This window comes from Panthera leo, chromosome D1 (genome assembly GCF_018350215.1).
Source record: "Panthera leo isolate Ple1 chromosome D1, P.leo_Ple1_pat1.1, whole genome shotgun sequence".
Classification (NCBI taxonomy): Eukaryota; Metazoa; Chordata; class Mammalia; order Carnivora; family Felidae; genus Panthera; species Panthera leo.
The window spans coordinates 76,984,337-77,000,538 of NC_056688.1; the positions used below are offsets into that span (position 1 = coordinate 76,984,337).

Sequence of the window (16,202 nt, forward strand, 5' to 3'; positions counted from 1 at the left end):
CACACTGCTAGGCTTGTGGTGCTGCTCTGATGGGATCTGGCCAAGGGCGTATTAGCCGGGGTGGATCTGCAAGTTGCACAGGGGCAGGATGGGCAGGCTTAACTTGTTTTGCCATTGGGTGGTCCCCTGTGGGAGGGGCCCTGCATTGCTGGGAGGGAGGCAGTCCTGTGGGAGGGATGGATCCACAGAAGCACAGCGTTGTGTGTACGTGTGGTGCTAGCAGGTTCATTGATGGGAACTGGTTCCCATTGGAATGTCAGCTGGGGGGTGGGAGAGGGAGATGCCTCTTGGCAGTGCCTTTGTTCCCCCACTGATTTCTGTCCTTTCAGGGCTCAACAACTCTCCCTCCAGGCATCCTCTCACCCTCACTGCTCTCCAAGAGCAGAGCTGTTGACTTTTAACATTCCAGATGTTAAGTCCCACTCGCTGGCTGTCAGAACTCATGGAGTCCAGCCCCTCCACTTTTTCAAGCCAGACTTCGGGGGCTCTGCCTTGCCGGCAGGCTGCCCCTCCACCACCCCGGCTCCCTCCCGCCAGTCTGTGTAGCATGCACTGCCTTTCTGCCCTTCCTACCCTCTTCCGTGTGTCTCTTGTCTACACTTGCCTCCGGAGAGTCCATTCTGCTAGTCTTCCAGTAGTTTTCTGGGTTATTTAGGCTGATGTGGGTGGAATCTAAGGTATCAGCAGGAGGAGGTGAGCCCAGCATCCTCCTATGCCTCCATCTTCCCCACCATCCTCTATCAGGAAACGGTAGCTTTGAATGACACACTGGACCAGGTGGATTTAGCAGATATATTCAGAACATTCCATATTAAAGCAGAATACACATTCTTTTTAAGGGAACATTGACCTTTCTTTAGAATAGATCACAAATCGGCCACAAAAGGAATTTCAATGAATTCAAAAAGATCCAGTTCATACTGTGCGTCTTTTCTGACCCAACACTATGAAACTAGAAATCAACCACAAGAAAAAGTCTTGAGAGAGCACAAATACATTGAAGTTAAATAACATGTTAGTAAACAATGAATGGGTCAACCAGAAAATAAAAGAAGTTAAAAAATACATGGAAACAAGTGAAAATTAAAATACAATGGTCCAGAGTATTTGGGATGCAGCAAAAGAAGTTCTGAGACAGAAATTTATAGCAACACAGGCTTACCTCAAGAGCAAGAAAAATCACAAATAAAAAAACCTAACTTTATACCTAAAGGGGCTAGAAAAAAAACTGAAGCCAGCAGAAGAAAGTAAATAGTTACAAATAAAAGCAGAAATCAATTATGTAGAAACTGAAAAACAATAGAACAGAACAATGAAACCAGGAGCTGATTCTTTGAAAAGATCAACAAAATTGATAAACCTCAGCCATACTCATCCCCCCCAAAAAGAGGACTCAAACAACATCACAATGAAAAGAGAAATAACAACTAACCTCACAGATATATATATATAGATATATATATAGATATATATAGATATATATATACACACACACACACACACACACACACACACACAATTGTAAGATAATATTATGAAATAATTTATGCTAACAAATTGGACAACCTAGAAGAAATGGATAAATTTCTAGAAACATATAACCTACCAAAACTTGAGGAAGAAACAGAATAACTCTCAACAAACAAAAGTCCAGGACCAGATGGCTGAATAGGCAAACTTTACCAAACATTTAAACAAGAGTTAATACCTATTCTTCCCAAATGATTCCAATAAGTAGAAGAGGAAGGAAAGGTTCCAAATTCATTCTATGAGGCCATCATCACCCTAATATGATAACCAGATAAAGTTAACACCAAAAAAGAGAACTATAGGCCAACATCACTGATGAACAGAGATGCAAAAATTGTAACAAAATACTAGCAAATCAAATCCAACAATACATTAAAAAATCATTTACCATGATCAGGTGGGATTTTTTCCTGGGATGCAATGGTGGCTCAACATTCACAAACCAATCAGTGTAACAGCACATCAATAAGAGTATAAAAATCACATGATTATGTCAATAGATATAGAAAAAGCATTTGACAAAGTACAACATTCACTCATTATTTGAAAAAAAAATCTCAACAAAGTAGATTTACATGAAACATACCTCAACATAATAAAAGCCTTATATGAAAAACCCACAGTGAACATCATAATGGGAAAAACCAAGAGCCTTTACCCTAAGTTCAGGAACAAAATAAGGGTGTCCACTCTCACCACTTTTATTAAATATAGTAATAGAAGTCCTAGTAATAGCAATAAGACAACAAAAGAAATAAAAGACCTTCATATTGGTAAGGAAAAAGTAAAACTTTCACTATTTGCAGATGACATGATCCTATATATAGAAGACCCAAAAGATTCCTCTACAAAATTACTAGAAGTGATAAATGAATTCACTAATATCATAGGATACAAAATCAGTGTACAGAAATCTGTTGCATTCCTATAGGCTAATAATGAAACAGCAGAGAGTGTAATGAAAACAATCCCATTTACAGTTGCACCAAAAATAATAAAATACCTAGGAATAAACTTGTCTGAAGAAGTAAAAGACCTGTACTCTGAAAACTGTAAAACACTAATGAAAGAAAGTGAAGATGACATAAACAAATGGAAAGGTATTCCATGCTCACGGGTTGGAAGAACAAATACTGTTTAAATGTCTATACTACCCAAAGCAATCTACACATTTAATGCAATCCCTATCAAAATTCCAATAGGATTTTTCACAGAACCAGAACAAGCAATCCTATAATTTGCCTGTAACTGCAAAAGACCCCAAAAGGCCAATGTAATCTCACAAAAAGAGTAACAAAACTGGAGGTATCACAATTCCAGACTTAAAGTTATCTTACAAAGCTGAAGTAGTCAAACACTATGGCTCTGGCATAAAAAAGACACAAAGATCAATGGAACAGAATAGAAAGGCCAGAAATAAACCCACAGCTATATAGTCAATTAATTTTCGACAAAGGAGGAAAGAATATACAATGGGAAAGAGTCTCTTCAAATGTTGCTGGGAAAACTGGACAGCTACATGGGAAAAAAATGAACCTGGACTGCTTTCTTGCGCCATACACAAAAAAAAAGTCACAATGGATTAAGGACATAAATGTGAGGCCTTAAGCCATATAAATCCTAGAAGTGAGCATAGCCAGTCATGTCTCTGAAACTGGCCATAGCAGCATTTTCTGGATATATCTTCTGAGGCAAGGTAATTAAATGCAAAAATAAACTATTGTGACTACTTCAAAATAAAAGTTTCTGCACAGTGAAGGAAACAGTCAACAAAACTAAAAGGCAACCTATGAAATGGGGGAAAATATTTTCAAATGACATATCCAATAAAGGGTTAGTATCCAAAATACATAAAGAACTAATACAAGGGTGCCTGGGTGGCTCAGTTGGTTGACTGTCTGACTCTTGGCTTCAGCTCAGGTCATGATCTCATAGTTCATGAATTCAAGCCCTATATCAGGCTCCATGCTGGCCCTGAGCCTCTCCCTGCCCCCCTTCCCCGCTCATTCTCTCTCTATGTCTCTGTCTCTCTCTCATATAAATAATTTTAAAAAAATTTTAAAGAAATAATACAATTCAACACCCAAAAAACAAATAATCCAATATAAAAATTGGGCAGAAGGGTGCCTGGGTGGCTCAGTTGGTTAAGCATCCGACTTTGGCTCAGGTCATGATCTCATGGTTCGCAAGTTCAAGCCCCGCATCAGGCTCTGTGCTGACAGCTCAGAACCTGAAACCTGCTTCGGATTCTGTGTCTCCCTCTCGCTCTGCCCCTGCCCTGCTCATACTCTGTCTCTGTCTCTGTCTCTCAAAAAGTAAATAAAAGTTAAAAAAGTATATTAAAAATTGGGCAGAAGACATGAACAGACAATTCTCCAAAGAAGACATACAGATGACAAACAGAAGAGAAACTCATGAAGAGATCATGAGTGATCAATGTTACTCATCATGAGGGAAATTCAAATCAAAACTACAATGAGATATCACCTCACACCTGTCAGAATGGCTAAAATCAACAACACAAGAAAGAACTAGTGTTGGTGAGGATGTGTAGAAAAAGGAACCCTCATGTATTGGTGGTGGGAATGCAAACTGGTGCAGCCACTGTGAAAAACACTATGGACATTCCTCAAAAATTTAAAAATGGAATCACCCTATGATCCAGTGATCACTCTACTGGGTATTTATCCCCCAAAATACAAAAGCACTAACTCAAAAGGATACATGCCCCCACCAACCCCCATGTTTATTGCAGCATAATGTCGTATTAGTATTTCAGTGTATGTATTTTACCATAGCCAAATTATGGAAATAGCCCAAGCAAGTGTCCATTTATGGATGAATGGACAGAGATGTGGTATATATATACAATGGAGTATTATTCAGCCATAAAAGAATAAAATCTTGCCATTTGCAATGACATGGATGGAGCTAGAGAGTATAATGGTAAGCAAAATAAGTCAGAGAAAGACAAATACTATATAATTTCACTCATGTGTGAAATTTAAGAAACAAACAAGGAAGTGAAAAAAATACAAAACCAAAAAACAGACTTTTAACTACAGAGAACAAACTCATGTTACCAGAGGGGGGAGGGGGGATGCATGAAATAGCTGATGGGGATTAAAGAGTACACTTATCATTATGAGCACTGAGTAATGTATAGCATTGTTGAATCAATATGTTGTACACCTGAAACTAATATAATGCTGTATGTTAACTATACTGAAATTCAAATGAAAAAAATAATGAGGAAAAAGAAAGCTAAGGGATGCTATGTGTCAAAGAACTATAAGGACCGTAGGATAACAAATCGTAAAGGAGGAAGATGGCAGCCGGCAACAACAGCAACAACACAAAGCTAGATTTGCCTAGTATAAAGAGCTGCACTTTTTCTCTCTTTACTTGGCTGGGATGCCATGACATGAGACTGACGGGTTGCAAGCTACATTCACAGCCCTGTGCACACCTTAGGACATGTCAAGGTAATAGAAACACTGGTAGCTGATTGCCCCTGAGATGATGCCTACAGCAGGGCACTGCTGAAAAAGATTCCAAAATGTGTTTTATTCGTGATGTGTTATTTCCCAATATTAATTAGATTTCTATTTGTATAAGACTGTCATAGTTAAAATATTAACAGGAGAACTGGTAAAAGATTCCCAGGCAACAATCGCTATATTCCAACAAATAATTACATGGAAAGATTCTCTAAAAATGAGCTGACCCTGGCATGACAATTGACAGCTCGTCTTTCTACAGTGGTGTCAGCTCCTTCAGCTCAGAGGCAAGCCTTTGGGCTAGAGAATCTGTGCATGATCTAGGCATTTGCTTATGTGAAAAAGCCAGATCCTAGAGCAAACAAAGCCCAGAACATGTCCTTCCATCAGGAATGATTTGAAGAATGAGGATCTCTCATTGACTCTCATAAATCAAGTACTTAAGCTTTAAAAGAATTCTGAACAGGGGCATCTGGGTGACTCAGTGGGTTAAGCATCCGACTTTGGCTCAGGTCATGATCTTGCTGTCTGTGAGTTCAAGCCTGGTGTCAGGCTCTGTGCTGACAGCTCAGAGCCTGGAGCTTGCTTTGGATTCTCCGTGTGTACCTGTCTCTCTGCCCACCTCTCTCTCTCTCTTTCTCTCTCTCAAAAATAAATATTTAAAAAATTGTAAATAAAGTAATTGGAGCAGTAGTTACCCAACTATGCTTCCCAAAACATTAGTCTCACAGGATCCTAGAGGTATCCCAAGAAAAAGTAACCCTCAGGCACAGAAATTTGGAAAACAGTGCATAGTATTCTTCTTTCTGAGCTTTGCAAGGCATATGAATATGCTGTCTCTTTGATACCGCTGTACAAAAGAAACCCGTTTAACACTATTTAACCTAGAGTTTCCTGAGCTTATTTATTCATAGATATTTCCAAGGAACAGCACACAATATCTGGAATTACTGTTTTGGAAACCATAAAGAAAAAGCCATATATACTCAATACCTAAAATGTGCCAAACATCCTCAATTTACTTTTTGATTATGCAGAAGCCAACAAAACAGGATAGGATGTCTTCATGATCATCAGCTCTCATTTATTATTTAGTATATGAGAACACACCGATAGCATTCAGTTTGTTTGGATTCGGGGGTAAAAATGGGATTTGATTTTTCCTGTGACTTTCATTTTGGGTGACTAACCAGTTTTAACTGCTATGTTGACATGAGCATGTTTTAGGTGTTTACTGAAAGGTTAGTGTCAAAAGAATTTAATGTCCTGGTGGGCTTGTGTTTTTCTCTGAGGCAGATATTGATGAATGCACAGAGGGAATCATTGAGTGCCACAACCATTCCCGCTGCGTTAACCTGCCAGGGTGGTACCACTGTGAGTGCAGAAGCGGTTTCCATGACGATGGGACCTATTCACTGTCCGGGGAGTCCTGTATTGGTAAGCAGCTTTTAGCCATGCCCTCATCCTTCTGGACCTTTGCAGGAGGGGCAGCCTGCTTTGGCACTCTTTTCAGCTTCCATGTTAAAATATGACCCCTTGCTGGTTAAACTCATTAGTTTTCAAATTTCCTCCCTCAACAATTCAGGGATTAGGTAGGGATTATGCAGTGTGGGGTTTTAGGATTTTTATATGGAAACTGGGGCAGTCAGAGTATCAAAGCCTGAGTCTGTATGCTGTGGCTTTTAGTTCTTTTGAAGTAAAATCATGATGGCTTGCTGAAATTTCTAACAGTTTGAGAAACAGAAGTGGGAGAAGAAGAAATACTACTAGACTGAGAAAGTTTAGTTTAAATTCCAGCTCTTATACTGCACCTCTCTGAGACTTCTGTGAATGTGATAAAAGTAGAATAATGATATATATGTGTTGCCAGGTTTAAGTGGGATACCACACACTTAAAAATTGTAAGCTTTAGATTGTTATGCAAACATAATATAGCTGCATTAACCTTATTATTGTTATTACCACCGTCATCCTTACAAAGTTTCCTTTCATCACTGTTCTGCTTGAGATTCTGTTAAATGCTGAACAGAGGAAATTAACAGTTTTTCATCTTCAAGACCCTACAACGTTCATAAAATACAAACAACTGATCAAAACTCTAATTGTTTCCATGAGAACCTTGGCCATTCCACTTCTGTCATGTCCTGTGAACTCAGCTAAATTCTTTAGGCTGATTTGGACAGACCTAAAGGGCAAGCATTCTGGCTTTGGGTCCAGACTGCTGAATTAGAAAATGCAAATTTGATTTTGAAAATTCATTCATTCTCTTGTCTTTGCTCGTTGCATATCTTTTTTTTTAATGGTTGCTACTGAGATCCATCTAATGTTTTTCTGTTTTTCCCAACTTCTCCCCTGAGGTTGTTTTACAGTAAAGATGAATTAAGGAACAGTGGGTGCACAGCATGAACTGTCCACCACAGTTGGACGCCACTGTTGAGAGGCATGCAGTGTAGTTGTGAAAAGCATGGATCCTAGAGCCAGACTCCCTGCATCAGAGTCTAGCTCTGTCATTTCTAAGTTCCCTGTGGCAAGATCTTATCTAGTCCACACCTCAGTTATCTCATCTGAAAAATGGAAATGTTCTATCTAGGTCAGAGGAGTGCTGGGAGAACTAGTTGAATTGACACCTGTTAAATGTGGACTGAATGTTAGTTACTGTTATCTTAAATTTTCCTACATATTCAGCACTCTGCCCCCGGATCTGTATATGTTTATTTTATTCTTAAAATAAAGACCTGTGACCTTAGGGAGAGGTTTACATTTATCCTGAGTCTTCAGATACTTCCTTTACATATGGCCAAGAACTTCTGTATGTGTGTACCTCAGTGTGAATAAATGTTACGTGAATAGGCATAGATAGAATGGCAGTTGTTATTGAGAAATGGAGGTAGAGAGATGGAATACTGACATATGTGGTATTAGATTTGGGCACTAAAAATTAAAATGTCGTTTTTAAACAGTGTATTTGACCTCATTAAATGGGAGACTCTTGGCTTTTTATTGGATAAAGGGGCTGAGAGATCACCTAGTTAAACCAATTTTATAACTGCTTGGACCTGCCATGGCCTTGCACACTTATGTGCCTTTGCTTATGCTCTCCCTTCTGGCTGGGAGAGAACGGAACTTTGAATCGAAGATGACCCTATCTTTTCTTTGATCATGTTGATTCATATACAGATCTGTTCTTTTTCCTCAATTCACGCTGTCAGTGTATTTGCTCTGTGAGTGTGAAATGGACTTCATTCTTCTGTCTCTTCAGTAAGACCCTTTAGTAGTTAGTATTCAGTCACTGAGAAAAATGCAACCACTTCATGTGCCTGATAAAGATATTCAGTCTCAGAAAGGTGATACCGTGTTCCTAGCCACATAGTTGGTTCGATATAGGTTTAGACTCAAGCCTAAATGAAGGGTAACTCTACACCCCAGATACCAGGTACAGTTCCAGTTTATGCCTGTTGTTCTGATGTAATTATCCATAGCACCCTGTGACTCCCATAAATGTCCCCATTCAGTTGACAGATGTCATGGTCACCTCACCTGTGGATTCTTCTCTTCCATGCTAAGTTGAATGCCTGGGGATCAAATCTCCTGCCCTCCCTGAGGAGGCACTTTCTTCTTCCATGAACTGATCTCTGTTCTGCACAGGAAAACTATAGCAAACTCGACTCCTTGACAAGGCAGTAGAGTTGTTTTTATTAGTGGCATTTTTAATTCAGGTAATTCTTAATCTGAATGCCCTTTCATTTCCACACTTTTGGAAGTAACTTTGTGAATGGGTCTTAATAAGAACAGAAGTCTGGCCATCATTCAGTTTTTCTTTGGTAGTTGAGAGCACTCTGTTCATTGTGCTCTCATGGTGCTCTGTTCTGTTCATGGTGCAACATATATATATATGTCAGATCATTTCATTTTTGTATTACACCTTTCTAATGCCTTCCCACTGAATGAAAAATAAATTTCTAAAATCTTCATGTGGACTTCGAGGCTTTAGGTAATATTGCCTCTACCTACTTCTTGGATTTAACTCCTATCGATGTTAGCCTTTTTAATCTTTTCATGCCTTGAACGTACAATGAACTCAGCCAGTTTCAGAGCTTTTGCCTTGAGTGTTCCAAACAGAACAGCAATGTCAGCCTGTCATTGTATGGCTGTCTTTTTTCTTTATGTAATTCTCAGCTCAAATCCCACTCCCTGACCATTTTATCTGAAGTGGTCCTTTTCTGGTGACTTCACTAAATCACTCTCTTTGCTATCTTTTGTAACATTTTTTAATAATCAATTTGTTTTACATACCTGTGTGTGTAATTGTCTCTTGCCACAAGGGTACAAATTGAGGACAGAGACCTTGTTCATATTTTGCCATTGTCCCTCCGGCCCGTAGAACATTGTAGGTACAAATGGGACAAGTAATGCATATATGTCAAATGTTTGAAGGACTAGAAGTAATAAACACCATATCAAGTCGGATTTATTTTCTGTTTGGCTTGGCATAACTAGTTGTGTGGATGGTGGTTAATACATAAGATGTTAAATATCACAAAATCATGTGAGTTTTATTTCAGAAAAAAAAATTATTGAGAACAGCCATCACACTAGCATTGTGTTAAGAGTTTTGGGAATGTGGGTATGAATCAGGTAAGATCTCTGTTCTTGAGTGATTTATGACCTGAAATATTCTGAATCATCAAAATACACCTTAATAGCATTGGAAATTATTCTATCACACCAGGCCCTAAATAACATCATCTATTAAGTCTTACACATAAAGAAATAGCATCTGAAACAACCTATAAAACTTTTTATAAAGGTGTTTGACAACGTAGATTCAGCTATGCTTTTTCCTGAAATAATATTGGGAATGGCATGTGTTAGAAGCCGAAATGAGGCAGTCTAGGAGAACAGTTGCATGCCACTCCATGCCATTTTTGTCAGATGGAAATAATAACACCTGATCGATGCATCAGTTGCTGTAAGCATTGCATGTTACTGATGTCAGAAGAACCAGCACACATGCACATTTACTATGTCATGAGAAAAATGCCTAAGATTTGCCTCCTTCTCCTAAAGTGCATCATCTAATTGAAGAAACGATCAGTCTTAGGTATTATAGAGGCAGACAGAATCAGCATTACTGAGGAGTCTAACAGACTGTGTGTCTATCTGCCCCTTTCTCATATGCTTGTTTATTTTTATAATTCCAGGAGAGCTGTGCATACAAAACTTTGCCCAATGGTATTTGCACACAGGATGATTACCTACAGTGGCTACCGTAGGGTGCAATGAAGTGTGCTCTTTGTTTAGATGTGGTAGTGGGAGTCAGGGATTCCCAGTTGCAACATAAAAGTTTTGAGCTGTTGCTTTTTTATCTAGACATAATTATCTGGGTCATCTAGAAATAGGAACTAATGTATAATTAACCATGGCATATGTAAAGAGCAGGGGTTTACATATTTTGAAAAGGAGATTCAAACTCCCTCGATGTCAGTCTATCTCCATGATCTTCCTCCTGCAAATGAAACTTTATTTTCCTCTGATTCCTCTCTCACTGTGCATGGATCTGCTAGCCTGCTCAAATCCCTCTTCCATTCTTCCCAAACCCTGGACTCTCTTTCCTTAAGTCCTTTACTTGTATGCTTTTGTCTGACCATCCCTCTGTCCTCATTTCCAGTTGTCAAAATCCTGATGAAGTCCTGCTTCCTAAACCAGTGATTCTCAAACCTGTTTCACAGTAGATTCACCTGAGCAGCTTTTAAAAAAAAATACTTATGATGGGCCAGCACACCTGGAGATTCTGATTTAGTTGACTTTTTGGAGGACATAGACAGAGTCATTTGTTGGTTTTTTTTTTAAGTCTCCAAGTCAGTAGAAAGAATATTGAGTTAATTTAGAGAACTACCATCATAGAATTTCTCTAAGATCATCTTCATCATCAGCATCTTCATCTTCATCTTCATCATCTCCCTTTTATGCATCCCCATGGCCATTTATTTGCAATCTCTTATGGAACTTGCCAGATCAGCCTTGTCCTCTCCATTAGTTGGTTGATATTTTGATACTTTGATATCCTTTATAGATTTGTATTGAATTGTATTAGTCACACATTGGTGGTTGTTTTTTGTTGTTGTTTTTTTTTTTAATTTTTTTTTCAACGTTTTTTATTTATTTTTGGGACAGAGAGAGACAGAGCATGAGCGGGGGAGGGGCAGAGAGAGAGGGAGACACAGAATCGGAAACAGGCTCCAGGCTCCGAGCCATCAGCCCAGAGCCTGACGCGGGGCTCGAACTCACGGATCGCGAGATCGTGACCTGGCTGAAGTCGGACGCTTAACCGACTGCGCCACCCAGGCGCCCCGGTGGTTGTTTTTATTGAACAGAATTTTCAAATTCCAGTAGAATTTGTTTTGTTGATGAAGCAGTATACTGAGGGGTGACATATGACTCTTCTAATGGGGCATGGCCCCTCGGCCTCTATTAATGCTGCTTCTGTAGAACTTGCTTGAGTGAGGCAGGTCCCCAGACCCTGGAGTCTGCTCTCTGATTACTGGAAACAAGCCAACAAGGATTTACTTGTCAGAACAGCTGCTGCAACTGTCATCAGCTCGCAAAGCAACATAAAACAGCCAGAAAAGGTTCTGTTGGAATCACTCGGGAAGATTTCACTTTTAACTTGTTCATAGGTTAGGGTGGATTGAAATGTTCTGAGAATGGTTTGGGTTCTGCTCTCACTGCCCAGTGCCTGGTTCTCATGGGAGTGGAGTTAAAAAGGGCTAGGACCTGGATGTGCTTCCTGATGGGTGGGAGTTATGAAGGCTTAGTGGGTGACAGTGTGATACAGAGGGGAGGAAGGTTTCAAGTGCATATAAGCCTGGAATCAAATCCCAACGTGGCCACTTTCTAGCTGAGTGGCATTTGGCCAGATGTTTAACCTCTTTAATCCTTAGTTTCCTTGGCATACAATGATTAAAATAATACTTGCTGGTCGAATTTTTTGTAATAGAAGTGTTCTTATATGCAAATATCCTGTCAAGTAGTAGATAATAATAGTCAACATTTAACCTCACTTCACCTCAAATCCCTCACCTGTCAAATGAAGACAGCAACAGTAATACTAATAAGAGCTAACATTTATTGAGAGCTTACTTGGTGCCAGACACTGCTCTAAGCAATTTACAGAAGTGCCATCTTCATAAATTGCTGTGGAGTAATTGTGAGGATTACATAAGCTAACAGGGGAAAAAAGCATTCAGCACTTGCTTTTTAAGTGCTTGGTAGCTCTTAGCCATTATCACGAACTGAAAACCCATGCTGTGTGCCAGACACTGTGCCAGGGAGTTTCATGCATTATCTAATTCAGTTCTCACAACTCCAGTAAGTGGGAAGGCCTCTTACTATTTTAAAGATGAGGAAGATAAGGTCTCAGGATTAAGATAATTTGTCCCAAATTCCACATCTGAGAAATGGCACAGAGACCATACTGCAGATCTGTGTGAACACAAAGCTTCTGCCTTTGATATGTTAACACTGCAATGCTTTCGGTAAGGAAGGAGGCCAGCTATGAGCCCATGGCTGAAGATGTTAAGCAGGGAAGCTGGAATTCCAGGAGACAAGGCAAAGAGAAAATGAGAGACAATGAATGAGACCCAGATGGACAGTTTGGTACATTCGGTGTGAATCAACAGCACGGGGGAATTATTGTATCGGGTGGACTCAAGGCCTGTGTCTTGGGTCATCCTGCTAGACCGGGGATAGGATGTCAAGGCGGCAGGTTTTTAACACCTGGCTATCCACTGATATCATTACCTTTGCTGAATTTTTCACCATATGAATCCAGAGTAGAAAAAGCAAAGGAAAGTGTTGGGAATAAAGAGTATGAGAAATGGTGGTGAATAGATTTTTTTTTTAAATGTTCATTTATTTGTTTTGAGAGAGAAAGAGAGCAGGGTAGGGGCAGAGAGAGAGGGAGGCAGAGAATCCCAGGCAGGCTCCACACTACTAGTGTGGGCCTGATGCGGGGCTCGAACCCAGGAACCATGAGATTATGACCTGAGCCAAAACCAAGAGTCAGATGCTTAACCAACTGAGCCACCCAGGTGCCCCTGGTGGATAGATTTTCAACTAACTTATACTGATTTTTCCATTCGTTTATTTATCCTCTGCCTCTTAAAAGCAATTACTTCTATATATAAAGAAAACATATTCAACAGAGTTATTAAAATAAAAATATTTGAAAAATAAGGAAGTTCTAGTCACCATCAAAGTCAGCAAAGATGCTTATGACTATCCTGGTGTCCAGAGCCAAAATGGAAACATGAGTTATACAAATTGTTCTAATATGAAAGAAAGTTGCATTTTAAAAAATCCTTAAGAAAGTAGGCTCAAATGTGCTTTTTTTTCTATTTCAGAGTAGAGGCATGCTAGGGTGGTAAAAGCATCGTTGTGGACCAGGCTGTTTCAGACTAAGATGACTTCAGACAGAGGCATACACCCCAATCTTGGGATAGTCATTGGATTTTCTCTCTTTGCAAATAATAAGGATGCCCCCCCTTGCATATGAAAGTATTTTCAGTTAAACAACACCCCACCTTCCTTGTTAGTATTTAGTGAGGTCTCATTGACTTCAAAATTGATATTTGTTGCCAAAGAACTTTAGAAACTTTAGATTTGGTTTTCAGCCAAATAACAGATTTTCTTTTTTTTTTAATTTTTTTAATGTTTATTTATTTTTGAGACAGAGAGAGACAGAGCATGAACGGGGGAGGGTCAGAGAGAGAGGCAGACACAGAATCTGAAGCAGGCTCCAGGCTCTGAGCTGTCAGCACAGAGCCCGACACGGGGCTCGAACTCACGGACCTCATGACCTGAGCCGAAGTCGGACGCTTAACCAACTGAGCCACCCAGGCGCCCCAAATAATAGATTTTCTATTATTGAAGAGCCTTCCCAAAGGCAGATGCCACCTGGCCCATGGAGCTGTTTCTAGCTAGAAACAGTATGAAGTGTGGTTTGTGACTTAAGGACCTCAGTTGCATGACAAAAAATTGCCACATGTCACCGAAATGGATCATATTGACAGACCAGTTGCAGATAGCACCTGGGTAGGGAATGGATACAAAAAGAGATTGGTATAGTCAGGATGCAAGATGGAGAGGTTAAGAATATTTGCCAACCTCTAATAGAAGTGATATTCTGCATACCTGAGCATGGCCTCACAGTGGATCTTAACACACAATTGCAGATGTGAGTCACGTGAAAGCAAGTGAAAAATGAGTCCCTTTGGACTCTCAGGAAGCTTCCTGCTCCCCTTCAAGTCCAGCCATACGTACATACATATGTAAGCCTGGAGCAGATCAGCACATAAGATAAATTGAATATATTCTAGAGGCTGCTCAGGAAAGGTAAATGCACCTACTCAAGTTTTGGTGATAAATACTTCACAAAATGATGTCAGAGTAGAATTCATTGCACTAAACTCAGGTATGAACCTGAGGTTCGTGGTCACCTTTAGCCTTTCTGGGCTGACACAGCAGGCCTATGCACTGTTCTCCACTTTAGTTTCAGACTAAAACCAGACATTTTCGGGAATTATTCTAACAGGATCTCAAACTAATTAGAGGGTCTGTTCTGTAGGCCACCTTGGCCCGATTTAGTATCTTTTTGGTGACAATGTTCAAATACCTTCCTAACAGCAGCTGTGATCAGCCATAGAGCAGATACAACAACTGTGGACTTGTGCTTTGGAGCAGTGCTTGGTTATATGGGGAGCCAGGGAACTTCACTTCTCATCCAGGTGAAGATCGCATGGGCAAAAAGGAAGAAGTTGAAAATAAGCTATTTAAACAAACAAAACCCTTTATAAGCATACCAATGTTACAAATTTTCTATCCATAAAAAATGAGCCTGCAGTGGCCTTAGCACTGAGACAGGTGATGTGGAAGATGCAGAAAATCCATCTCTTAGGGACTTTTTTTTTTCCATCCTGTAGGACACTTTAAAACACCAAGTTGGAGATAAAAACCAACATACATGAAACAACCAATAGCATTCTGAAACAGGTTATAATTAACTGCAAAATTATGTGGTCAAAACTATAAAATAGGTAATTGGGAAAGAGAGTGATCAGAGAGAACCATCACTGTAACCACATGGTGATAATTACACATGAAAGGTGGGAAGGTTTTCGTGTATTAGTAGTAGTTAAAATTACTTGATAACTTCATGTGATGGCACTTTTCTTAGAGCTTTATATTTTCTAACTCATTTCATCCTCAAAACAATTCTATCAGGTAAATATAATTATAATCTCTGCATAATAGGCAAACTGAGGCACACTGACATATTCAATAAATTATTCACAGTCATAAAGCTATTTATTGGTAGCTTCCTTTTTCCTGACAGTGTTAACCAACATCTTTTCAAAGAGTTTACATGTTTAATATTTTTGAAATATTAAGCAACAAAATATTGCTTTATTGCCTGCTAAAGTCTTGCTACCCAAATGGTAACATTAATATTTTTATTTATCAAATGCCAACCATGTGCCAGTTAACCTCCAAAACTCCTTTGTGAAATAGGTAGCAAGTGAGGGGAAACACAGGTAGCTTGGCCGTGTGTGAAAGAGCCCATGTTATTTCTGCTCCCCCAATTGCCCCAGTCAATTGTGTATTAGTTAAAGATAATTTATGAAAGGATTAGATTAAGTGATGATCATTCAGATAATCACACCATCTTCTACTTTCACTGTATGCTTGCAGATACATCAAGTCCATGATTTTTAAATTTAGTTTGTTTTACACGTGTGTACATGAGAAACTAAGATTTGACTCCATGACAGTGTATTCAGGAGAGCCTCATGTATCTCAACAAATGATGGTGGCCATCTGAGAAGCCACATGCATACATCAACATGCTCCTCTGCCCAGAGCTGGCCCCAAGGCTATGGGAACGTCTAGTATTGCTCCATGATGGCCAGTTGCAGTCGGGGGGATCAAAAGCTCCTGAGTTCAAATGGCAGGCATACCTGAAGAGCAGTAGCAGTGCAGGTGAACAAGCCAGCTCATCCTTGGCTCAGCTGCTGAGGCCTGAGTGGTTTGCTACCTCCTTTCCCCAGCTGCATTGAACTAGGAAGAACAGCTGTGCTTTATAGGATATATATACATACTTATATATATATACTT

General features: G+C 39.6%; 1 protein-coding gene across 3 annotated transcripts in view; it reads left to right on the top strand.

Annotated features, from left to right (window-relative positions):
* The window catches only part of NELL1 (neural EGFL like 1), an 876,810-nt gene that overhangs the window by 823,999 nt on the left and 36,609 nt on the right, over positions 1–16,202 (top strand). For 2 of the 3 annotated variants that reach the window (XM_042906351.1, XM_042906352.1), the window contains one exon: positions 6,327–6,467. The exons of the other annotated variant lie outside the window; for it this stretch is intronic. In XM_042906351.1, the coding sequence (XP_042762285.1) occupies positions 6,327–6,467 (141 nt within the window). The remainder of the gene's footprint in view (positions 1–6,326; positions 6,468–16,202) is intronic. 3 annotated transcript variants of the gene reach the window in all.